Source organism: Micropterus salmoides, unplaced genomic scaffold (assembly GCF_014851395.1).
Source record: "Micropterus salmoides isolate LMB-PRFRI ecotype aquatic unplaced genomic scaffold, ASM1485139v1 Ms_hic_scaffold_7, whole genome shotgun sequence".
Lineage (NCBI taxonomy): Eukaryota > Metazoa > Chordata > Actinopteri > Centrarchiformes > Centrarchidae > Micropterus > Micropterus salmoides.
In genome coordinates this window covers 34,230,246-34,257,983 of record NW_024044459.1, presented here as the reverse complement: position 1 = coordinate 34,257,983, position 27,738 = coordinate 34,230,246, and the positions used below count along the sequence as shown (strand labels likewise).

General features: G+C 42.5%; 1 protein-coding gene across 7 annotated transcripts in view; it reads right to left on the bottom strand.

Moving 5' to 3' along the window:
• The window catches only part of arvcfb (ARVCF delta catenin family member b), a 228,171-nt gene that overhangs the window by 99,715 nt on the left and 100,718 nt on the right, over window positions 1-27,738 (bottom strand). The window contains exon 1 of one of the 7 annotated variants that reach the window (XM_038702627.1): window positions 23,154-23,379. The exons of the other annotated variants lie outside the window; for them this stretch is intronic. Coding sequence (XP_038558555.1) covers window positions 23,154-23,174 — 21 coding nt within the window. The 5' untranslated portion in view covers window positions 23,175-23,379. Of the gene's footprint in view, window positions 1-23,153; window positions 23,380-27,738 lie in introns of those variants that run through there. 7 annotated transcript variants of the gene reach the window in all.

Below are 27,738 nucleotides of genomic sequence, written 5' to 3'. Positions count from 1 at the left end.
TCGTGAGATAAGGTGAGGCTGGATGTACATGTGTCTCATAAAGGAGCCATTGTGCAGCTGGATAAATCTGTCAGGAGGTTTGAGTTACAGCCCAGTTATTTTATTTATAATTCTCTCTGAAAGAATGAAAAGAAATGTGATATTACATCTACTCTGCTGTGCGTGGGTGAGTAGGCAAGAAGGCATGCATTGGGCCATCCTGTACATCAGGTCAGTGCCATTTAACTTCCGACTGCTTCCATCTGGGCAAAAAACAAATTTTCAAAAAAATCCTGATTTATTTACAGCATTGACCTGTTTGTTGCCTCCTTTATTAACCCAATGTTTAACTTTTTTTGTCTGTTTTTTTGGCTTTTGTTCTCTGTAAATCACTGTAATTATGTTTTAAAGACTGCTACAGAGGACCAACATGGATTTTGTTTTTTATCAAATCATCTGATAGACACAGTCCACTAAATGATTGAAAAAATATCATATGAAACAGATGCTGTGATATTGATCAGTACATTATGGTATATAACCACCTGTCATATCCTCAATGTCAGAAAAATACCATTTTTACTGATATATCAGTTAGGGTTTTAAATACCTAAACTACAAATTATTTTTTTAATTAATAGATTCATTGTTTAATCTATAAATTGGCAGTTCCAAACCCCCAAGTCTGTTATTTACAATTATATAAATCATAGAAAAGCAAAGAATCCATTTGAGGAACAGATAAATGTGGTTCAACATGACAATTAATCAATCTTCAAAATTGATGCTTGCTTTTTTGTTGATCAACTAACTGTTTCTGCATTAATATCAGTCTTACCTTCTGATGCCATGAAGGCTATTATTATAATGTTAAATGTTAATGTGATGACAAAGGAAAAACTTACAGAAAGGGTCTATATGTTTTGAAGTTTTTGATTTTAATAAATCAAATTTTCATTGCCTTATTGTCAATGGGCTCAAAACTCACTCAGAAATGAAGCACACGCCTGTTTTCTCTGTTGCTTGCATCAGCCACTATTCTGCTTTGAATGTGAGGTCTTCGGGTCGGATTCAGCCCTGTGCGCGCTCCCGAGCCTCTCTCAGACTACAGCGACAACACGGCAGCAAACGACATGCAGTCCACTAACACCACAAAACAACCGGCTCACAGCAAAATACAGGCTCCACGTAAGGATACAAAACAATAATAAAGGTTTATGTGCTGAAGCCCATCAGACCAAACAGGTTCAGATGATGTCGAGTAAGAACAAAGTGAGCATTAGTAAAGCTGGAGAAACACAGAGAAAGTCACGTTAGCTGGCCAAGCAGTTGCTAATGTTATCCAGTGCAAAGCTGTATCTCTTTCCACATTACTTCACCAACTAACGCGACCCATGTTAGTTTCCTGTGTACCACTGTTGATGTAGCCTGCAAGAAAGGACGTAACGGTAAAAAGCAAATGTGGAGCGATTTGTTTACTATCCTATAGATGCAGACAGCTAATGCTACATTAACTCGGACATGCTGCTGTTTGCTTCGTAACGTTCAATTTAGATTTTATTGCCCTTTACCGATACTCAGGTACACACCTACTCCACCTCTCAGTCGCTGTAACTAACGTGACCCACATAATACACAACACAGAGGAAGAGCCATCCACTGACACTAGTTACAGTAAATTTACTTACTGCGGTCTAACTGTTATAAAGTGTGACACAATCTCGTTATAATATTCATTCCAGCTCACTAACTGTTTCCTTATCATCCAATACTTTTAGCTGTGCTGACATTGCTGAACCTCCAGTGAAAGATACACAGATAGTAAAGTTAGTTACTGAAAAGCAGACAGGCGAGCTCACGATGTAGCACGTCACAAATGTACCATTATCATGTAACGAGCATGGATTAGTATGGAAAATATTACTGTAACGTTGGGAGTTTATCTGAGTTTCCACCATGTTGTGTGAAGCTGTCTCCCTGTCTCTCTATAGCCGCTCTCGCTCTGCCTTTTTTTGGAAGTACTGTGCCAACATGCAGGTGTCTCGCTGCGCTGAATGAAAGGTACGGCGCCGGTGTTGATCTGCCTCTGAGACGGGAACGTTGAAGTAACAGAGCATGAACATGTCTGTGTGAAAAGCCACAGCCTGCATGCAGGTATTTATGCGTTTATTGCAGGGTTTCTGTATGAAAGCGGTTGTGTTTCGGATTATGCTCGCTCATGAGTTCAAGCGAGCACGCGTACGAGCACACACCTTGTAGCAATCTTAAAACCACACTGCTAGTGGCCGCTGGAAACTCCATAATGCCCCTTTAATGACAGAGGACAGTACCTCAGAGTCTGAGCAGTTTGGAGCAATAACTTATTTTTAAAAACTGCACCAGATCTAAAATCTGTGGGTCAACCAGAGTACACAGACAGCATGCCCTCCACATTACTCCAAAGCAAAGACAGAGCTCCCTCTCAGCTCGGAGCGTTGCAAGTGAAAAACATCGAGTCTGTGTCTGCACAAAGAGCATGTTTTATGACAAGGCTCATAATAGCAATATACTCAAGTGAGATGGAGAGAAAAGCAAAGCAACCATATCTGCACCTACTGTGTTCTACTGGAAGAGGTACACAGGATCTAAATTGGTTTGCTACAGAGGACAATGTGTTGCAGTTAAGATTTTTAATCAGAAATTAATAGCACCACAAAACATAACAGCTCATTTGCAAGCCAGTGGAAACAAGACTACCTGATTTCCTCTGAATATTGAGTAGGGGATAAAAATGCAGAGAGACAATAGACAAGGCCCTCTTTCTGGATCTGTGGGACTGTGTGTGCGTGAGGATGAGCGAGCAAAAGAGTCTTTTAAGCTTACTTTCAAAGCTGCAAGCTGATCATGAATATTTAAAACTAGGCATATATCTGAAATATAGTTTTGGTGCTGTGCCTTTTTTCGCATGCTAAATAAGCAGAGTACATTTTGAGCAAGAGCCATGGTGTAAAAATAAATAGCATCTTTGAAGCAGTGGCTCATTCACTATGAAGTGTGGTTTTCATCCCAAACATTTGCTGGCTGTATTAAAATATCAGAAAAACTGCATTTTGAATGATCAGTGGAGCACTCCTGAGAGTGTATGTTTTAAATGAGAGTAAAGCCATTTTGCTGGATCCAAACTGAAGAGGCGGGTGGAGTTTTTTGTTTGGCGGGTGGTGTAACTTTGAATATCACTGTCTAATAGAGTCATTCTCGAGCTCCTAAGAGCTTCCTATGGTGTTGGATATGAAAGGGTGTCTCTTGCTTCCACTAAAGCGTTAGCACACTCAAATTTTATTTCTCTGTCATGCACTATTCATGCTCTGGGTCTGTGTTGTGATGCTCTGCAGGTGGTTGGGAGGAAGAGGAGGATGCAGATGAAATATGGATTATCTCCTCTCAGTGTCTGGCTAAGCCCCACTTTGCTGGCACCGCTGCCTTTCAGTGTAGCTCCCCTCCCACTCAGCCAGCCAGCTGCAGGCCTAGCATCTGGCTGTTAACCCCCCACCCAGGCTTTAATCAACCAAACACACACAAACATCTCTATCCATCTCCCCCCATGATGAAACAACCCCCCGCCTGCACCAAATGCTGCTTTCTGTGCAACAGGAAATGCTGACTTATGAAGATTTAGGTATCCAGTAAACAGGATCTTGACCCAAAATAGCTGTTAACTGGAAGAGGAGTGATGACAGACACAGACTGTGGTGACTGACCCACAGACTGTAACTGTCCTATTAAAGAGATGGGTCAGGGTGGTTTGGACGACAGATATCATCCGTACCCTAGTGAGAACATGACTCCCTACAGGAAGGAAATCACAAACGAACCCTTCAGAGTCCTCTGGGACCTCAGCCAGAGCTGCTCCTAATCCTAAACCCACACAGCTCTACAGAGGCTGGTCGTCTAAATACTCTCTGACTACACTATGGATTTACATTAAAGGATCATTCTGATTTTCTTTTTGTCTTTTTTTTTATGATGTAGCTGTTTTTTGTCAGTGTTTTGCCAGCATTCATACTGGTAATAATATCATAGTACTCACCAAGTTAGCTGCTGATTCCTGGGAAAGCGTCAACATTGCTAAAAAAATGTTGGGCAGGGCAGGAAATACATGCAGTCAGACCATCATACAGACTTTAAACAAACCCTCAGGTTAGCCCAACTTATTTAGAAAAGAAAACAAAGGCCAACTGTAAAATCGTTGCCCAAACATACCAAGACATCTGCGATGGTTTACAAACCGACTTACTAATTCAGCTTAGACCTACTGTACTGCCATAATTGTGCACACACAATTGTAGGACCCAGGCTGCAGTAACTCTGGGTTTTACCATCAAATAAAGTGACTTCAATAATCTTGCTAATCTTTTGGCTTGTTTACAACCTGTCTGAACGCCCTGCTCGACTGTAGCGATGTCGTTGTGTTCCCAGATATCAGCAATCTCTTTGATGAGAATGACAGAAATTATGGCTAAAACTGTGATAATAACGCCCAATTTGTAATCAGAATAATCCTCTAAGAGATGATGATTTGATCGACATTTGATGACTTTCTGCGTCAGACCAATTTGCTGAAGTTTATACACTGCCGATGAGAGTTGTAAAAAAAGGGAAACACGTGATTATAATAGTATAATATATAATAAAGTGAGTAATCAAAACATTAAACAATTACTCATTTTCTTAGGGGTGCCCTGGAACCTCGTCAAGGGCCTTTGGGGATCTCCAGACTCCATTTTGTAATACATCCCAAACACTGCTTTTTTAACCCAGGGGAACATGGGTAATCTAATAGTAATTATGCAAAGAACAACAGTCATATCACACTTCAGTGAGTGGTGCTTCAGGCTAGTCCATAACCAGAAGAAGCGACTGCAACAGCAGCCCAGAGAGCCTCGGAGCCTCCCTGTCTACAGCTGTGATTATCAGAAACACTGAGCAGCTTCTGTGTTTTTGTCAGACGAGAGGATGTCCGGTGCGCGCCAGCCATCTGATTACCCACTATTCTGATGCCATGCAGCCACTCCAAATCAGTTTAACCCCGTCTCCCTCTCTTAATTGACCAAAATATGGGTACTTTCCAGGGTCGATGACCAAGACTGTTCTGTAAACCTGACACCATGATACAGTATGTTATTCACTCTAGTGTATTTGTGGTTGGAAACATTAGATTTATTTAAGAACTTGTTGTATGGGTACTTTCCGATTCAAATAATTTACTTAAGTTCTTCTAAATGACTCACTGTACCGAAAATTTTGAGTGGATGAATATCATGTGATAAAAGGCACTATACACCAACTTCAACACTGCTGTGAATGTGAAATACTTATACCAAGTCAATAGACTGTGAAAACTCTATACTAACGTCCACAGACTTGGAAGAGACAATGTCCTTAACCCTGGGTAGTTCTTTATCTGATTCTAAAAGTATAAATGAAGTATTGCTGGCATAGCATTATGAGCAGTGTGGGAGCTGGGCAAACTGTATGCAGACGGGAAGGAAAAGGTTGCTCGTCGCTTTCCTGCTGTCTGCCCGCTGTGGAATCCAACCCCACCCTGGTAGGCTGAAATCATACAGACAGAGGGGCTAACTGGTACAGTTCTGCAGATGGATGCTTTTTTTTTTGCCTGGGAAAAAAGAAAAGTCTCTGTTGTCAGTGAAAATTAATGATGCTCTGAAGGAGTATAGAGGTTTGATACTGTTACAGTTTCAATACAACCAATTGCCTTTCAACAGAAGATAAGAATTTAGCATATAAACAAGACAAATGTCCATATATCCAAATTCAGTCCAAGTTCAGCTTATTGCAGTCCAGATTCATGGACTGAATCACTGAAGAGAGTGAGCTTTTCAGAGCATAGTATGCGCCGTTGTGTGCTGACCAACCAGTACAGCCCTGACAAACATGTCAACCCTTGTGTAAGAAAGCAAACTTTAATGAGCATCCTCAGACTTTCTGTGTATAGCCAGGGCAGAGGTCTGGTGAGGCCGCCCCATCTTGAAAGGTTACCTCTGCTATTACCTTTGCACCGGCTGGCAGGAGCTGCTTTGTGTGAGTGTGTGTGTGTGTGTGTGTGTAAATGTCTTGTGTGAGCAGAAGCCCATGCTAAGGCCCACACAGAGGGAGTGGGGTCCACTCAAGGGGGGAGCGGGCCTCTGGTCTGAAGGCTTAAAATAGAGTGGAGGGTGTGAGATGACTGCATTCAACAACTCACTGCAGCACGTAAGTAGAGCCCAAAAATAACTCATTATGATGTTGGATCCAGATCCATATACACTGTAATACACTGTAATGGTTAGAGCAAGACTGGCTCCAAAATCTGTTCAAACAGCATCTACAAAACCAGACACTAAAATCTTCTAATAAAGCAAGAACCATGAACTTGTTTAAGGTGTGTTAGGAGCTCCTTAAAGCAGGGAGAGGCAGCTTTCACTGCAGATTTTACAGACCGAGACTCCTCAATCTGCTGAAACTCCACACTGGAATAATTTGCTCTGTAAGACGTTGTTTTTTTATGATTATTATAATAATCATAAAAACTTTCAGTAGGTCACAGAGGAACAGCTTTCATATCAGTGGACAAGGCTGACTGGCCAGTATCTAAATTTTAATCAAAGTCTAAATATATTGGCTAACACACTAAGGTTCTTTCTAACGAGATATTTCTGTCAGCAGCAGCCAAACAGTAGGGTAATTCTGTCTTCTCTCAAACATGCACCGCCGGGCATCCAAGCGCACACACACACACACACACACACACACACCACTGCCACAGCGCATAGCAAAATATTTACTGGACAGTGACAGCTTTTTCCAATAATCCTCCTTGAGAAAGAGCTGTAAGAAGGCAGCTTTGGCAAAAGAAAAGCAGGCACACAATCGAAAGCAAATCTTTCTCTGGGAAAACGGAATATAACCACAGGGCTTTTTGTCAGCTTTACACTGCTAGAAAAGAGGCAGATATGCAAGTTTCTGAAAAGGTCCTAGTCAGCTTTTCACACAGGATTGCAGAGGTTACAAAAGCACTGCATAGGAACTGACTTGGAGGGCTGGACCCACACCAACAGCATTAACTACAATACACACTAACATCCTGTGCTTTTGTGGCTTAGCTTTGTCCTGTTCCATTATGCCTCAGCAGGAATGTGAACTTCATACACAAAGGTGGTCTCTGACATATTGCAAACCCTGAACGAAACATCACTGCCCACTGCCATATTGTATTCTTGAGCTGACATCTACATGTCAACACTGTACGTGATGCACATGAAAAACTGTTTTCCATCTTACAAATGTTTGAGCAGGGGGTTCAAAAAATGTTAGCATTCAGAAATGAAGCGACTTTCTATGAAAGACATCTGTGGGTTCTAGCTAGCTAATGTAGCATAGGAAGTTTAAGTGGCAAATGGTAGCTAGCAGCAGTGATAACGCTAACACTACATGAAGTTAGGTAATGGTAACGAGAAATGAAACGAGTGTTGTGCCATAACCTGCAACAGAGACAACCCTGGCAGTATTGGAGATTTCTTTCTTGGGGTGCTAAACATTTTCCACACATTACTTTTGCAATTTGCGCAGTTTATGGCACAAAAACATCTCCTCATTAACTCTTAGTCATCGATACTTTACTATTATTTGGTGATGGTTATTTGGTAAGACGAGACCTTACAGACAGGTGTATTGATAAGGTATTGTCTTTTTACTCCCGGAGGTTTTATTGCACGTACTTACAGTAACGAGCGTAGCTGTCATCAACTCGAGTAGTTTAGAGCTAACTTAACCCTCACCGTCTCCACCGCAACGGAGCGGCGTCTCTCTCTGCTGCTTTGTGTGTATGTGTGTGTGTGTGTGTGTGTGTGTGTGTGTGTGTGTGTGTGTGTGTGTGTGTGTGTGTGTGTGTGTAGGAGCTGACAGAGAGCAGCACAGGCTGCAGCCTGATGATTAACAGCCCCGGGCCTGTTTGATACCACGTTTCGGTGCCGTCAATAATTAGACAATAACTTTCTAATCCGTCATGTTTCAAGTCAACCCAGATTTGACGCTCGAGACATAATGTTACATTATAATCTCGATGTCAGTATCGATAAGCTCGGACCCTATTGATTTTTGGGTTTTAAGATATTTTTGAACCGGGTCCTTTTTGAACCGGGTATCAATCTCCATCCCTAATCATTACACAGAGTTGATTTCTTTAAAAGTCAGTTCTAGTCTAAACCCTTCACAGCCACATGAGTAAGAGGGTTTGTCATCAAAGCTGGCAGGCAGTGTTTTTGCAGCATTTATGTGCACCGGCTCAGCACCTGACTTCCCTGGTCTGCATTAGCTCAGCCATGCAGGCGGCTCCTTAATCAGAATGAGTTCTTGGTTGACAGCCGAGTTTGGAACATGGAGAGAGGGACAACCCTGATGCTACAACAGACTCACACCATCTCTCCATGAGACATCCTGGACATCCCCATCCCTGCAATTACTCTGAGCATCTGCACACTATCCAGGCTGCAGCCACCTGAGCTTTGTGGAGCATCGCCCTCTCTGACTGCGGGCACTCTGCCATAGCAATTTCGGCAAATAAATAAGATATTCAACAATTGTTTCACTTCTAATTCAGAGCTGCGGATGCACCCTCATTTCATTAGGCTGAAATTCTGACTCAGACAAAGACAGACAATAAAGGGCCATAAGCATTGCATGCCAGACAGTGGTTAGATAGATAGCAGGCAGGCACCATCCAATAACAAAATGAACACTCAATCTTATTTGGATCCCTGGAAGCATTGGAGTCATGTTTTTCTCTTCAATCGGAGCAGATTTTTATCTAACCACTAAACTGCTGTGAACAGATCGGTTGCTTGCTGGAATGCCCCAGTCATGGTGAATATTTCATATAAAGCCTATTGTTGTCTGCCCCACTGGGGCCTCAGCAAATGGCCCAATGAGGGAGAAAACACTGTGGTGGATTCCACAGACCAAAGCCCATTAGTCCACTGGCCTCAGGAAGGAACTAGGCAATATCTCAAAATGATGAAAACAACTTTTTCAGACCAGTGAACAAAGACTGAAGAAGGATGATATCTGAAGACCTCTGCTAAACCTGCAGATTCAGAATGTCTCAAACAGGGAACAGCCTGTTCCAGATTATGATTCAAGGATGCAAAGAAAAACAGTATGCCACACCACCACAAATGCCTCTCCACACGCTGGGAAAGAAAACGATGACTCTCACTGTTTATACATAACTGAATGCGTTGTGTAATAAGAAGCCAACAGACCCCCACCCTGAAAGCCTCAAAAACACAACCCTGGGAAATATTTCTTCCAGATTTGATGCCCACACAAATAACAACATCTCACAACAAGAGTGACGCTGTATCACATAAACTGCAGTCATCTGTGTTGACTCTCCCGCAACAGAAGCTATACTGTATCTGACTGTTCCATGGGAAAGCAGTAGCCTAATGTAATGTTATTTTTTTACAAACACAACAAATATGTCACCAACTCGATAATGAACCTGTTACAGCTACTGTATGCTGCTAAATGATTGTAGAGGACAGGGCTTGACATTAACTTTTTTGCTCACTAGCCAACGTGGTTAGTGGTTTTCCAGAGTAACTAGCCACACAGCATTTTCACTAGCCACATTTTTGTTGTTTGAAATTACATTTTATATGTTTAAAGTTCCCCGCGACCCTGTACGCAGGATAAGCGGTTGACGACAGATGGATGGATGTAAGTTTTGATATACTATCCTATGGGACGTAAAACTAAAAACACTGTACAATCCAGAATGAAGATATCAATGAACTGATCCGACCCAATCCAACCCACTTTAACATCTCCTAACAGTCACCAGCTGGAAGAAAAGACAAACTAGGGATGAGGACATCGGTTAGTCTGGGAAGCAGACAGCCTTGAATCACCGGCAACCATTTAGCGAGTCAGTGAAAGACCTCTCAGAACAATAGCAAAGCTGCCAAACTGCTTCGCTGCCCGGCAGTTAATCATACCACAGAAACAAGGTAATGATATCTGCCACATAACTACTTTACTTCAGCAAGAAGACACCCTACAACCAAGGCCACAAATCATAAACCCTACCAGAAATCCCAACTCGGGCCTGTCTCAGGCCATATCTTCCCGTGCTAGTTGCAAGGCCTGTGCAAAGAAATAACTTACATAATAATGAGAAATGTCCCTTGTCTGTTTCTAAACATTCTGTGGCTACAAAATGCACACAGTGGATGAAAGGGGGCTGAGAGTAGAGTAAAACTAAAAACCTAAATAGCAGTGTCCCCCAACCAAAAACGTAGTAGATTTCCCATGTGCGTGCATGTGTGTGCTTCAAAAGTCAAAGTGCTACAGGGGCGCTACAAATGCTACGTCCACACCGCGCGCCAAGAGAAAAGCCACGTGGGGAGCGGACTGCCATTTTCTCCTGAAAGACAAAAGCTTCAAATTCCTAACATGTTGTGGAGATTAGAGAGCAATTCTGTGGAATTCCGAGCCCCATATGGTGACAAGGTGCTCACATCTTCCCCTATTAGAGGTTCGTTTTCCTTGCCAGGAGTTCCAGTACTTGTTCTAAAGCCAAAATAAAGATTAAGCAACAGAGCAAAGAGAAGGCCAGCAGATTCCAGTGAAATGATGCTCATTTGAGTCTGAATCTGCTGCTCCAAGAGTAGGCCCTGGACTGTAAAGTAGGTGAAGGAGGATGCAGGGGGGCAGGGGGAGGGGCCTGTCACACGGATCATGACTCATTAGAGGTAGAGACTGCTGCTGTTCCAGTTTCCCAAATCATCTCTATAGACTTACGGTTAAAACACAATGAGTCAGCCATTGGACACTTTCAGTGAAAAAACGGTGGCATTCCCAATTCAATCAACAATGAATTCAGGGAATGAGCAATGCACTTTTATTATGCAAATCTCTGGAGTTTTACGGGAAAAGCCCCTCCCTAACTGCAATCTATAGAGGACTTTGTACCTGCGAGTGCTCAGCGATGTCAAAGAGGATTAGCACCTATGATCGAGTGTTTGCTGAGCTACCTTAGAGCAGCATCGGTGATGGCACTCCCAAACCATCCCACCCCCCGACCATTGAGGCTTTTCTGAAGTAACATCAAAACAGATTCTCTGCACATCCAGCAGAAATTAGGTTGTCACAGTCTGAGAAATTAAGTCTCTGTAACTGTCTGAGTGCATGGCTGTCATATTTCATCACGCCCGTTGTTTCACAAGAGCAGCCTGGCGACAAACACAAAAACAGACCCAACAGACATTAACATAAAACGTCATCTCTGCTGGATTCCTGAAAGAGGCATGAAAGAGATATCATTGGTGTCGTCACCAAACCAAAGCAGTTTGTTGCATCATCAAGGCTGCCCTGCTTGTTCAAGCAGGGATATTAGAGAGAGAAAACACAACGCTGACTGATTGGGACTCCAACAGCTCCATTAGCGAGGCATGTTCCAGAGGCATGCAACAATTAAGGCAGCTCTGCCTGCCAGGGAGGACAAGAAGATACATGAGCAGCCAAATGCTCATAATTCAAAGCAGCCAAGCTGAAAACTGAAGCCAAAAGATGTAAGTTCTAGAGAGAAAAATACAAAAACTAAATATTATATTGACTACAATGATTCTGCTGCACATTTACAATTGCTTCATTATGAAACATGCTCAATTCTTCCAGTTGCACTTTACAAAACAAATTAGACCTACTGTGACGCCAGGAAGAAGTAGTGGAGAACTAGCATAAGCACATCCTACTTTTGACAGATGAAAGTCAGACTTCCTGAATAAATCACCAAGGGAGCATTATTCCAGTATGCAGGTATTTTAAATCATTCTTTAGCTTCTCCATTTCCACCGGGGAAAACAGAAATGTGCCTAGTCACAGCGATGGTAAAGTCCGCCTGTGGCAGATTTCTCCTGGCTATACGTTGTTTTTTTTTCCCCACAAGCTCCTCTGAGAGCGAACAGGAGCTTCAGCGCTACTGAGTGGCTGACCCACTTCAGAACCTCACTGCACAATACTGCAGTGCTGCCGCTAGCAAAGTTCACAAACACTGCCAAATATACACAGTACACAGGAGTTCATACATAGAAGCATCTGTAATATTCACTCAGCATCCACAATGCACAAAAACACAGAAACATGCAGCCTCTGTATAGTAAACATACCAGAAAAACTCTTGCAGAATTCAGCTCCTCCCTGGAGTTGTTATCTGCAATGCTGCTCCAGACACTGCAGACCTCTGCACCCCTCTACACCCAAAAACAGGGCAAGCCGAAAATAATATGCCAAAGTTTGACGTGGAATCAAACCTCTGAGAGCATGAACTGGCACCTAATAGCCAAGGTTTGGGAATCTCAAGTACTTGTCAATAAAGAGTATTCAAAGTAGTGAGAATTTCACAAAGTGCACAGCTGTGGTAGAGAAGAGGCAGGAGCGTTCAGCCGAGAGGGAAAGTTAATTAGGTTTGTTGGTGTATGTTGGATAGAGAAGGCAGGAGGCTTGTTTGCCACAGAGGCTGGAGTACAGCACAACAGCAGCAGCGCGTAGCTTCGGGGCGCCGGTGTCGGAGGGCTGGGGACATCATGCCAGTCCTGCTGCCTGCGAGCCTCAGATTGCAGAGCACAGAGAGAGGCCTGTAATTTTTGATCGGTCTCTGTGCACGTGCCCACTGTGATTTCCACACCACAATGTGGCAGGGGACACGATAGCTTTGCCTTTGAAGGCCGCCCCACAGAAATAGTATCCAACTCTCAGCCCCTGCTGTGTTGACCATATTTCACTGAGACTGGTTGGAATAATTCTGGACCCTTTGGAGAATGCAGGCAATTTGTCATCGCTAATATAGCAGAACACAAACCTATTTGCATATTCATCATTTGTAAAGCACTACAAAAAACACAGCAGTAATGAATTAGTTAGGCTGAAACCCACAGTGTTTTTTAATCAATATATCAGTATTAAAGCATTGGTGAAACAATAAAACTGACACATTTGCCATGGTCGGGTGCACTACTCCTACTCTGGCACAGAAATGGTTAAGATATTTTTTTTTTAGTTCATGCAAATGCAAATAATGTGCTACATTCACTTCACATTAACATTCCACAACTCACAATCATGTAATGTGGTAGGTAAGATTGGCTATGTGTTGTTATACAGGGACACGATAGATGTTTTTCAGCTGGAGGTAGCTATTGCTTTGGTGTCCCGGGTTCAATGTAAGGATGTACGTTGATTTATCAGGTATCAGGTCATCAATTTTGATTCACTGGATCAGCAAGAATTTCCGTTTTATTATTTTATCTAGAAACGTTTTCTCAGTCCAATTTGTTACATTATTGGAGATATGCGCAACAGGGCGTGCAGTGTCAGGATACAGTACTCTCCTATTTGCCAGCATCCACATGTGTCAACACTCCAGAAAAGCAGCAATTTTACCACAGTTGCTCTACACGTCAGCATTTTCCCGCAACCATAACTAGACTATTCCATCTATCTGAACGGCGTCTCAAAAATTGCAAATAAATGTCTGTCTGTAAAATCCAAAGAACAATCTGAGTTCATTTCTGCAGGTAATAATAGAAGGTGAAAAAGCACTGCAGTGCACTTCACTTTCATCACCATTAGCAGACCAAGACCAAAACAAGGCCTTGTTAAAGTGACAACACGAGCGGCGTGAGAACATGAAGGATCAAGGAAAGGGGGCACTCAGTTTGGTCTCTTGTGACTTCTGGCTCACCGGTAAGTGACGCTTGTGCACTGCACAAAGAGGGCATGGACACATGTTCTGCTGGCTGGTTACAGATACGGGCAGCCTTAATTAGCACCAGCGTTTCAGGGAGAGTATCCTTGAAGGACTATGAATAAGTGACACAGGGAAAATAGTGTAGATGGATTATGGCTTGGAGCAAACTGAGGAATGAGCGCTCCCATTTGAGCATTCGAGTCTGGAATGTAGCTGCTCCATGACCCCAAAAACACTCCCTGTGTTCCCCTGTGCCCTGAACAACAGAGGCTGCAGCTGGCCACTCCTTCACAGGAACTTACTCACCCCCTCCCCCGGACCCCCACGCACACTCAGAGCCGGATTCAAGAGAGACACTGCCCAAAACAGGCGAAGAGTGGATTTATTGGATTAAGCCTCTCTTAACTGTGCTGGAATATGATGGAAAGCATTTGGGAACTCAAGGAGGTCTGTATCAACAGGCCTTGTTTGCTTAACTTTGAAAATGCCGCAAGGTTTAGTGCACCCTAAATCTGAGGAGGTTAAAAAAAAAAGAAAAAAATGCATGCCTTAGTACAGCTGCTGACCAACCAGGGTGTTAAACCGAGACCCTCTTTGAATCTCTAAGGATCCAGAAAAGCAGCTTGGTAACCAATGGCAACTTAGAAAAGCCACAGGGAAATAAATACCCATTTGAGTGCAATCGCGATGGCAGCCAAATGTCCAGTTAGGAAAATATAGGCTGTGATTCTTCAACACTTGGTATGTTTTAGAGGCAATGTGCTTGCAGTCTTCCACAAGCACAGTTAAAACCACTGATACTGGCAGATAAAAACAGGTTGGAGCTATTTATTTTGTTGTGTGCCTTTTGGAGTGATAAAAGCACAAATAATGATGGAATCCAGGGTGTTCTAGTAGCTAATGTACCTGCACCACCAGGTCATGGCCGTCCTCTTTCTCAGACACTGCCACTCTCCCAGTATATAATTATCTAATAAAGCAATAATGGCTGTAGAGAAATGGGACCACTATTGAGAAAATAGGTTTATTTTGTTTTGCTTTCTCACTGTTCATTCTATGTGTCCCCAGGATTGAGTTACAGCACAGAAAAAGTAACTTGTACTGTGCTTCATGTCTACTGCAGCTCTACAATTGAATCCTGACACAAACCTTTTCCCTCCAACTTTCAGCTGCCTCCTCTTCAGAAAAAGAACACACAGCTATGATGTCCTATTACCAATCTAAAAGCTTGCTTGGCTGGAGCAACAGGATACTGGCAGCTCTAAAAGCCTACACCACAGGGCCAGGATTGTACGCTCTCCAAACCCAGCGTAGAGTGTTAAGTACAGCACCTTCCACGGACGGCTGGCACCTGTCCCTCCGTGTCCGCAGACCTGGTTGGCACAGATCAACACTGCACCACGCTCCACTTCACAGCCTGTTACACATTCCAAACAAATTAAATAAGAAGGGGTGTGATGAGGCGAGATGGTATTTCGTGGAGCTCTAGCATCCAGCGTAGGCCACGCATGCGGTAGAGGTTCATTAGACAGCTCAATAGAGCCCTGTGGAATGTGCGAGGTGGCGCATCACTCCATTGTTCACCAGTGGCTCCTCCGGGAATGGGCTGTACACATATTAAGAGAAGACAAGGAGATGAGCAACAGTGCTGCGCCATCACATATAATGGCATATGACAGCCAGCCCTGTGTCTAGAAGCATCTATTGTAGAAACCATTGAACTGTACAAACCGCTGTCTGCGTGGCGAATCAGCAGCGCTGAAAATGCCAGGAACTCGTTTATCTTTCCCGTTTTAGGAGGTCCTGCTCCTGGTTTGGCTGAACTTTTGCCACTGGTTAGCATAATGTTTGTGTGCAGGCAGTGTTGGGGCCGGAGCTGAGGCTGCTATGGCAGAAGCTGCCTGTAGCAGGGCCCGTTGTGGCCCCAAGGCAGGTCAGCTTACAGTGGTTTGGACTTTCCCTCTCACTCTATACTCCTCTTTTCATTCTCTTTTATTTTTCTCCCTGGACCCAAGCCATCAACAGTAACAGCCACTATTGTGTGTTGTGAGGTTCAGAGCTGCATTCTAATGAAGCGCCGGACCTCATCAGAGCACTTCAACCGCCAGCGGGTCATAACAGCCAGTCCTCACCTCAAACTCCCTACAGGCTGTGTGACTGAGCTCTGAGTAAGCAAAACATGGATCTACTACCAGTCAATACATACTGGTTTCTCAGATGCCTTTAGCAAAAAAAAACATTTAACAGATAAGCCAGTCAATAGAAGTTACTGTTACAACTCTGTTATCTTATAATATTAAATATTATCTTATAATATTACCACTGATTCAATATAACAACTTCATTACAATTATAGGTTTCTTGCCTATTTGACAGCCACTGCTGATGAATGTTACCTTATGTGATCAAAAAACTAAAACTTTCAGTGTGATGAACTTGCATTGACTTTATATCTATCAATATATCCTGCACAGTGGAATACATCTCAGAATTTCTGTGCTGAACAAATAAGATGTTTGATTAAAGCTGAAGTTAGAGAAACACTGATGTTAATGTCTAAACATAGTTTCAGTCTAGCAACTAACGTTTATTTTCATTTTCGACTAATCTGCCGACTATTTTCACGATTAAATCGACTAATCGTTAAGTCAACAAAATGTCAAGAAATTGTGAAAAATGCTCATTACTTATTTTCTGGAACCCAAAGTGACGTCTTCAAATTGCTTCTTTGGTCCAACCAACAGTCCAAAACCCAAAGACTCTTCATTTACTATCATAAATGACAAAGAATAGCAGCAATTCCTCATTTAAAAAAAAGATGAAACTAGCAAATGTTTCACATTTTTGCTTAAAAAATGCCTGAAATGATTAATCAATTATCAAAATAGTTAATCAAATGATCAAATAATTAAATAATTAAATAATCAAAATATCGTTGCAGCTCTATTTCAGACCCACAAATTTGGCAATGTTTAGTCAGGTAACTATAACATGACATATTCGTTTAAATGCGTAGATTTACTCAATTTATTTTTCTCCATATTGATTGGAAATTCATCACTGGTACCGTACATATCTGTAGCTTCCATCAAAAAATATCTGTTATGGCTTTAATAGGTTTTCAAAAACCCAATGACTGACGACTCCTTACAAATGTTGAACTAAATAAACCAGTGATGCCTCAAGCAAGCTCCTCGCACAGCCACATGTCAGTGTAATCTGAATGGTCAGTCGGCACTGATAGAGCCCCACTAAAGAGCTGTCAGAGGGAATCATTAATCCCAAAAAGCAGCATGAGACAGATGGTATGACGATGGAGGATCGATGCTCTCCCCGGTATCACGACTGCCTCCAGTGGCCGGCCCAGAGGCAGGATGTGGGTTAATCCCTCAAAAGAAAGTTCCAGACTAAACACGCAAGAGCAGCCCAAGATCTCCCACTCCCCCAGCCCCCACGGCTGCACTGCACATACTGACTAGTACAATATGGATGGTTCTGGAAGGGGTAAAAAGAGAAAGGGAGAAGTAGAGAGGCGTTTGTTTCTGCGTTTCTGGTTGAGGGAAGCTTTAGGAGGACTATGACCTTCCCCCTCAGGGCCCCTCTAAGAGGTCCCCAGCTGCAGGACAGAGGGGGTGGAGCCTATATGAACTATACATAACTGTTAAAGAAGCTACAGTTCTTATGAAAAGGCCCCAGAACCAGACCCCTCTCCAATTGAAGGTCTGGGTGGCAGCAGTTTTCCTAGCATGGAGCGCACACAGAGAGGGAAAAGGGAGGAAGGAATAAAGGGAAAGAACTTTCCCTGCGCGGTATTCAAACACTCTGTATGGCCTTATTCTCCATTTAAAATAAATAGCACATATCATATCAATTAATTCACTAATCCTGGGCTATCTTGAGTAGTGTTTATGTTCCTGCAATCCAACTACTGCACTTCCCTAGCGGAAATTAAATTTACTATCAATATTATGATAAGACCTTTATTGTATGGTCCAGTCTACTCATCAATTCAGCCCCAGCATCTCTGTACATCAACACTCACACTGCCAGCTGTTTTTCTATGGTACGGATGCTGATATGCAACCCATGCTGTCATCGATCACTGGCTTTAAGGATGAGTGGGGTCCTTTCTGGTCCACGGCGCTGCCCAAAGAGCTGTCATATCTGCAGCTCTAACAACAGTCTCTGCAGGAAAGCCAATTACAGTGGTGAAACATGCAAACTCACACACAAGCATATGCACTGGAATTTACACATACACATGCATGCAAACCAACATGACAGCATCTTGGCTCATTAGGAGTCCTTTTCTTCTCCCTCAGACCACTTTTAATCTGTTCAGTAACTCTCTTTTCACCATCATCAGCACTGCAAACATCTTTTGACAGGATCGTTAAAAATCCGACCTGACTGATCATGGTTTCATCCTGTTTAGGTCTTGAATTAGAGCATCAGGTTGAGTAATAACCAAACTGTTGGCATTATGTAATCTCACCACCTCTCTCTCATTAGGCTATGAGATTATCTTGTAAATATTGTCACTACAACAATTACAGCCTTGATTTTCCCGCAAGCACAACTTTTTTTCAAGTGTAATGAGTTCAACTTCCCCAACTTTCTGCTTTCTGGTCAGCTTCTACTACTGTGTGACTGAGCCTCTTCAGCTTACAATGGGGAAAGTGGCTTTCTTATCTACCCGATCGAAAACATGGCTCTTGTTGCTGGCTTCCAGCAGCACAGATAGGGAGGTGTTTATTGGACACAGTCAGAGAAACCATGAATCCCATTCCCTTATAAACAGGGCTACCCTGTCCGTAGCCTGCAGACAAACACTGACTAAACAAGCCGGGGATCCAATTGATGTTCCTCTGTAGCCACCTGCGTGTGGTGTGCGCGTGTGCATGTGCGTGTGCGTATTTGTGTGTTGAAGGGAGAGTGGGCTGACACTGTGTCTGGAGGATTTAACGTATTTGGCAGCAGGAAAAGCACAAAAAATTCTCAATCAGCCGAGTAGTCATTAATAAGTGATAGCAAGTTAATTGTACAAAATGTAAACCACAGAAACACAATGTAATGTTTACAAGGTTGTGCATGAAATATATGCATGCATACAGGATTCATACTGTATGAACCCTGCACACATGTTTGATAACAAGCACGCTGAGCTGAATAGGTAAAAAAAAAAAAAACAACAGCTCTAGCAAGATAATAAGCTGCCATCTCATTAATGCGCTGCTCCTTCTCCCCAATGCCGTTTCCAAACCGAAAGCATCCATCTCCAGCATCCCTCGCACCCCCTCCAGCCTTCCAATTTACTGCCACTCACCTTTTTTTAATTCCATCAGCGTGATGATGAAAGCTGAGAGAGCATTATGGTGCTCACCAGTGGTCAGACAGTGAGCGAGCGAGTGCAGGCCTGCATCGGTCACACTGTCAGACAGCCAAATGGGTTAGGACAGATAGAGGGGAGGCCAAGGCAGAGAGAAGTGGAGAGATCTGTAGCGCCAAGAGTTGAGTGGCATAGACCCCTAATTTTCCCCAGAACAAAACCACAGAGTAAATACCAAAAGCCTGAAGGTGTGTTCATATACAGCACGAGCATACAGTGTACCATGTATAGTAAAGTGTAATATTTGCTGGGCTCAAACAGGATTGGCACATATTTCTCAGTGTTTGTTTTAACCCATTTGGTGGACCAGATGTCTGGTTTTGTGTTGCGTCAGGAGATAAAGCAAACCAAAATGTCTTATAGTGATTGTAGCATTGTTTTTAGAAGCTTATTACTATGTGACTATATCACCATAGACTAAATATATAATGCAGGGATAGTTTGTTTCGATAAACTGGTTGAGAACTGAAACAATGGTCAATTAATCAACAGGAAATAAATTGGAAGCAATTTTTTCTTAAATGTGAATATTTGCTTCTTCCTCTATGATTAACTCATTACCATCGGGTTTAAGACAGTTGGTCGGACAAAAAAAGCAAGTCTATTTGGGTTCTGGGTAATTGTGACAAGCATTGTTTTTACTAATTTCTGACAGTTCTTGGACAAAATAATTAATGGATTAATCAAGAAAATAATCATTAGCCTAGCTGCAACCTAAATTGGTTAATTAATAAATAATGAAACATTTTCCCAGAACCCAAGGTGGCATCTTACAATTGCTTGTTTTGTCTGATGATGGTTGAAACGCATTTTTAATATATATAACCAAGAGAAATGCAGCAAAGCCGTACATATTAGAACCTTTAAGGGCCCAGCAAATGTCTGCCATTTTTGCTTACTATACTAAGAGGATTGTAGCATTCAGCGAACAGATAACAATTAAAAAAAAATCATTGTAAGCCCACTGAGGTAATGTAGAACTTGATATTTACAATAACATATCATGATACCATGCATAATAAAGCTGTTTTAGCCATAACACATCTGTTTGGTACTTCAAGCCAGTTAAACAAATCACAACAAAGTATTTGCAAACTATCTGACTGGGCTCTTATATGTCGGACTGAGGAGCATAAACATGTAGGGTGCCACATGCGCCATGTGGATGGCAGAGGGGTACTTATCATGCGGGGGTACATATATGGTCTCAGCTGTTGACATGTAAAGTCAGTTCAGGTTACATAAAACCAAAAACAGGTGTCCAGTGAAAGAGGTGGGGAGGATGGTAGGCAGGCGTCTCTCGGGTGGATGGTGGGTAGGGAGGCAGATACTGTAACATGTCAAGCCATGTTGTGTCATGGGTCGTATGATAAGAGCAGCCATGGGAACGGAATGGGAAACGCAGCAAGTATGGTCAGGCTGTGTGACAGGAAGGCCATCTGTCACCAGGCACCTCCACCATATGATCATGCCTCTTTCAAGACCCTCTCGCCTTCAACACAACAGCACTCTTGACCCCCCCCACACACAGTAAATGCCCCTTGCATTGATCTCAGTCTCCACAGCTATTGACAGTTCATGTGTTTCCGGTCATTGGCATTATTCTTGTATGACCTTCACTCACCAAACAATGCCACTCCTCATGCTCTACATGTCTTCAAATATTGATCTGCACAACATCTTCTGCAGTCACAAAAGGGGAGCCTGAGGAGAGGAATGGAAAAGAACACGCAAGGATGGCCAAGCCCCCCCCACAGAAAAATAGAGAAGGAGAGAAAGACGTTTGACAGATTTTTAATTTCGGTAAGAAATCAAACAGCATCAGAGAGGAGGGAAACGCTCAGTTGCTGCAGCCGAAAGCGCCGCGAGCTGTCAGGAATCTGGCAGTTTAACCCGCAGTCTGAAGACAAGACCTCCTTTAGTCTTTGGCTGAGTCACTGATGAATTACTTTGTTATTCAGACGGGTCCTTCTAGCTTGTGGAGGAGAAGTAAAGTCGTTTTTTTGAAAGACCTTGGCAAAATGATGACTACTGGATTATTCATAATGTTTTCCTTTCTCCTTCACGACAAATATGTTCTTCTATTTTTCATGAATAGAAGATGCTACGGCCTGCGCAACTAAATTTGGAGGATTTGGGCGCTACCCTGCTGGAGTAAAGTTCTCAAATAAAGACCTGTTTATATTTAACTCAGACATGGTCCGGTGCAGGCTCCCCTGCTAATTGAGGGCTATGCGGTAATCTTCAGTGGGCTAAAACTCATTTACCATAAGCTCTGCCGCAGCATTAAGACGAGGTCAAGACGGATCAGCGTTTCTCTCATCTCTCCTTGCTATCTACAGTCTTCTGTGAATAAAAACTGATCTAAGCTATAAAGGGACATAGAGAGTACAGTACAGAGCATCACTGCTAAAAGTGGCAGAAAAGTGGCACTGCAAAAATCAGGACTCTCAACCAAAACAACGACACAGACACTGAAATCAATCCATTTCATTCTGAAGTGTGACTTAGACACCCGTTGACCCCCTTTCGCCTACAGCATTTCCCAAGCAGGTGCTCCCTAGCTGAGGAATGTCAAGCTGAGTTGAAAAGGTTACTCCACCAAGTATGCCAACTATCTTAGCCGTACGGGGGTCACGGACATAGGGGAGATAGTGCGCCTCCCCGACCCTTTTTTGGGATGCATCTGGAGAGGTAAAACTCTCATGTTGTTAACACGCATTTCATCCCATCCCACATAATCCAAGTCATCCCAACAGGAAAATGTTGCCCTGCTTTTGACCCGTCGCCTCACACTTAGAGCAGCCCTCAAACTTATCAAAACCAAGGGATGGAAAAAACAAAGAGTGTGTGAGAGAATAACAGCTTCTTATTTTGGCAGAGCCTCCTCCAGTTATCTGGTGGCACTCATCCACAAGGGCAACTGGTAACATATTATTATCAGAGCAACGTGGAGAGCTGACAGAATGTTTTTGTCTGCCAGACAGGGGTTTGGTAACTCCACCCCGCTCAGCTCAGAGAAGGAGAGCAGCGCTGATCAGAAGTTGACCTTATTCAATCAGATTTTCTTTCTCCACTTTCTCTCTTTCTTTTAGGATGGCTGTCTTCCTTTTTTTTTAACATCTGAGCGCTGCCAAGCTCGGCGGGGAAAAGAGCGTTGTGATGGTGTAGGCTGTCTGTGGATGCGCTTCAAACACAGGGAACACTTCCAATAATGTATGCACATCATGCCCTGGTACGCACACACCCACACAGACACAGTAACACACTCACAAGAGCTAACAAAAGCACATTCCTGCGGTATCTGTGCAAGTGAAAGACAAAAGGGTTTAATACCATGTCTCTCACACTATTGGCACTACAGGCCATAGGCTATAAATCCTGGCCCGGGCTCATTCAGAGCCTCACAGGCGATGATCACGGACAAACTTTCAATCCTTCACTGCTTGTCCCAGGATCACACCAGTCATTCTATAGGTGGTACTGACAAGACTGAGCACATGAATGTGTCAGGGAACTCATAAGTCACAGCACGGCTTTACTGCAAGGCAACCCCCCCCCCCCCCCATCCCCAACGCACAAACAGGACCACCACTAAACATAGATCCTTATCTCATAGTCATAACTATTTACAGCATGAAATGGTCACCAAGTGGTGGAAGAAGTCATTATTATTATTGTACACATGCATGAATACCACATACACACATGCACACAGACGAGACTACACATCCTTATGTGCACACACATGACACACGCACGCACTATCCTCCTGAAGGACATCGATAAATCTGAGAATCTCTGCTCTTGTGTATTAAACTGCGTGAAAAAAGCAACGTCAAAGACATGCAGAGTGATGTTCCAGGATAGGAACGACAGGTATGCAACACAACTCAAACAATGAGGAATCAATTAGGAGGAGGAGAAAGACAAGAGTCAAAGAGGCTGGAGATACGATGAGCGGAGAGAGAGGAGACCGGCAGGCACAGCAACACTAACCTGTTTCACTTCAGCAGGCATGGTCCAAAATCCCCCCCTTCGTTCCCGAAAAAATAAAAAACCTCCCGGGGAAATTTGTAACAACTATTTCCTTCACTCGGAAAAGTTCTCCTTTCCCTCCTCTCCTCCTCTCGTCTCCTCACGTTGTCCTGGTCAATTTACGCTGAGTTTTCCCTCTCAGAGCGCAGAGGCAGCAGCTCAGACGCAGGCAGCCATCCTCTGCTCAGCTGTGTCAGCCACACAGTGTTAGCTGCAGACATACAGGAAGCGTGGCAGTGGGCCTTTCAAAATAAAGGCGTAGCGCTTGTTAACACTGGCTCGCAAAAGACAGCTTTGTCTTATGTGTTGCATGTCTGCTTGCAACTACAAAACCACATTTCCACTTGAAACAACCTGAAGAAAAGTATGGTTCAAGATGTAGGTTAGTTAGAACATGCTGTCACAAGGGGAAATGGTACATTAAGATATTTTGGTCGCAGTTATTTTCAATGGATTTAATGTCTCAAATCCCAAAACACAAAGATTTAGAAACGTTTTTGTTTTGTTTTTTTAAATCAGCCTGAATTTATAAAAAATATCAGTCATCACTGACAGTATACCAAGTCCAGGTTGTTCTCCTAAAAAAGTGACTTTATGCACCTTCTGCAGGAGATGTTGTAGGTCTACTGTTGTATAGGATACATCTATAATAATGTAGTAGCCTAGGTGTTTATTACTATTTACAGAGAAATGACTACAGAGTCATTTTTTAATAATAAATCATATGTTTTCCTGTACTTGACAAAAAGCATTTTCCTCGCCACTCAGTGGCAGTATGGCTGCTGGATCATTTCCAGCAGAAGGCTTTTATTTCAGAGAGATTGACTTAAGGGCTTGTAACCTTTTTTTTTATACAGCCTATGGTTTTGGTGTGGAGGACTGTCACGCTTTTATTTTGAAAGTAAAATCACCCTACATCCAGTGTAATTCTGGCTATCACAGGCTGATTTGACACAGCTGAAAAAGGGGACCCATCTTTTTCCTTTGCAGAGATGTTGTATGTTTGTCTGTGTGTATGTATGGAGAAGAGATGAAGGGCAGAAGGAGCTGTTGCCCCTGCAGGAATCCAAGAAGAGCACTGGAGCTCAACCGAATTCACACACACTCACTCAACAACAAAAAAAAGTTAGCCAGAGAAAGAACAAAAACCACCAGGGCTGAGACGAGTAAGGGGGGGTGTTACAGAAAGGAGGTTTCCCAGACAGGCAGCAGGAGCTAGAAGTGTAGCAGCTCTCTCTCTCTCTCATTGGGTCTATGTCTGGCATCTTAGTGGGGTGGGACCAGCTTCCTCTATACACTCCAGCTGCGTCTGTCTGTCAACCCGTCGACCCCTCCCCCTTGTTGGCATAGACAGGGAGAAGAAGAGAAAATGGGGTGGTGGTGGTGGTGGTGGGGGGACAGGGGCTCACACACTAAACAAAAGTTGCCCCTATTGAGGAAAAGGCACCAAATACTCTGCACATTTTTACACCCTACACACACACACAGCTCCTTTTCTCCACCTCTTTGTCCCGTTCCCCTCACCGCACTTGATATAAGGGAGGGCTGGGACGTACGTGAAAGAATTCGCATTCAAACATCTATGACTGTGACCAAGACTGAGAAGGAATGTTAATCTAATAACGTAGATGGAGGATTAACTGAGGACAACTTTGAGAGACGTCTGGATTTACAGCAGAAAGAAAAAGAATGACTGGACTAAAAAGAGAAAACAGAGAAAGGAGAAATCCCAAACGGAGGGGAAATGGCAGAGGTTTTGCATTCCACAAGCATGGTATTTCATCTCCCCGCATGTTACTGCTCCATTTGTTCTTAATGAAAGACCTGACTTGCCATGCACCATTACATTTAGATCTATTTACTTTCAACAACACCATTAAGAATTCATCCAGCCAACATTACCTGCAAAAAGTGGTTTTAAAAAAGTCTGGTAACTTCAAATTGCAGTGCATTTCTTTCTCTTGTGATTTACAATATCACATTCCATTTAAGCCATTTAAAGTTTGAGTGAGTTTCATAACCCTGTTTAAAAATCCATTAAGTGCTTTGCAATACTCATGGGAGCGGATGAGAAAAGAAGCCTTACTCTTTATTTTCTCTATAAATTTGTGCATGTGTGGTCTGTCTGTGTCCATTTTATAGTTTAATGTTGTGATCATTGTTTTAAGGAACATTTGTTTCCATGCCATCTAGACTCGTACAAGACTATAAGTCTAGAAACACACTAGCAGCTCTCTGTACTGCACTCCATTGCTTTGAGCTTAATGGGTGAGGTTTGTAATGTTAATATGCTAATGTTAAGCAGGTATAATATTTCCCATGGTTAACTTCTTGGTTTAACATTTTAGCATGTTAACATTTGCCAATTACCACTAACATAAAGTGCAGCAGAGACTGATGTGAATGTCATAAGTTCATTAGTTACAAATGCATTTTATATCTGCCGGAGCAAATGAAAAATGAGCTCTGCAGATTTGTCTGGTTCCCAAACTGGTGTTGGAAGCAAAGTTAAAGGATCACCAAAGCTGTCACAATACATCCTGAGGGGAACATGAATTTTTGTACCATTCGATAATTGTCGAGACATTCATGGTGGTGCTACAGAACAGGGATTCATTGCCTGTACAAAATGTTGTGCCAATCCTTCAATTCTTTGTTGAGATATTTGACTGGCTAAATGAAAAAATTAACCTGCTGGTGGCACTAAAGTCAAGGGATCATCAGAGCCATTAGGATTCATGCTCTGGGGACAATGAATGCCTGTACAAATTTTCATAGCATGCCATCAAATAATTGTAGAGATATTTTAGTCTAGACCAAAGTTGGGGAGCACACTATTGATAGATGCTGCTATCCCTCGAACCACATTGCTAGCATGGTTGAAAAATACTATTGCTCTTTTCATATACAGACAGGTACAACCATCTGATGCATGTGGTTATCAATAAGCTCTCTGTTCCAGAAAATGTATGAAACAAAAATAAAATAAAAACAGGACAGATTGAGGTAAATTAAATATCCAAAAATGTATAATGAACATTTCATTTCAAAATAACTCATCAATTTGTGATGTAGAAACATTCCAGGTTTCTACATCACAAATTGATAATACATAATGTTTGCAGGAATACTTGCTATATAGTACTGTCACAGAAAAGCTATATTCTCTTGAGTCTGGTCAGCCCACGCCTGGTCCTTGTAAAATAAATGTACAAGGTGTATGAATAATCCAGGAGCTGCAATCAAAGCTCCTGAAGTCAGCTGTACTTTGTCAGGATGTACAGTGTGAAACAGATGGTAGAAAGGTTAATGTTCAGCAACAGAGCATGCTTTGACAGCCAGACACCACCAATAAAGCTGCATCTGTAAAAATCATGTCTTTCTCTTCCATTCAAGATCTCAGATGCACAGAAAAACAGAGAGAAAGAAAGAGGAGCAAAAGCAGATGCAAGACGTAGACTGAAGGGAGACGCAACTATCGGTTTGAAATTATATATGGTGTTTCATTAGGAAAGAGAATGTTTTTATATCTTCAGTTTCAAAGGAGAGTTTAATGACTCTCATTTTGAATAGTAGCCTACTTCAAAAGCTTTTCCACTCTGCCAAGAAGACATTTTTGGGAAACACTACTTAACTTTCAAACTTAAATCATGAGGTGAGTAAGTTCAACCAAATATCTCACTATACACAAAGCAGGTCTGCAAAAAATGCCTAAAAAGTTATTTTAAAGATAAAACTGACTTTGCTGCTTTTAGTTCTGTGTCTACAGGGCCAAGATGATCTGCTCTGCTACAGGCTGACTGCTGTTTATTCTAACAACGGCACAGCTTGCAAAAAAGGCCTTATCTAATGACTCTTACAATCATGTTTTATTTTCCCCTTGAAAAATGGCTACTCAGCGATGTAGAGGTTTAGAGTCTAATCTATTGGGGGAAGTTTGTCTTGTAAAAAGGCAATTTTCTCTTCATTTAGGGAAATAAAGCTCTTTTTAAATGACATCACTTCAGATCAAAAGGTCCTGTTTTCTGTTTTTATGTCACAATACTGTAATTAGCACAGCAAGATTTGTAATACAACTATAACTGGATTAGCCTTTTCCTAGCTTTTCATCTTGTCATGCATAATTCGGACACTGAATGAGGCACAAACAACAGGAACTGAATCAGTCTGAGGCTAATCATCAACTTTTTTTTCATTTTAGTTGAACATACCCTTTGGATTTGGAATAGTCTCTCTATTGGTTGTTCAAGTTGTTCATGTCTAAAAGTGATCATATCTAATTTTCCATACATGGTATATGTGTTTTGTATAAACGCCCTTATTCAGCACAGAATGACCAGCGTGAATGTGGTCCTTGGAGAAAGAGGACTGTCAAGAGTAGTGCCCGACTTCACACATTCCTGCGCTTTTACCATCACCCTCTGCACAACGAGAATCACTCTCAGACACTGCGTGTGAGACAGTTCACATACCAAGCCCCAAGCCCCATTTCTTTCCACTTCACCATTTTCAAATGTGCCAACATATAAAGAGGGCCCCACAGCCG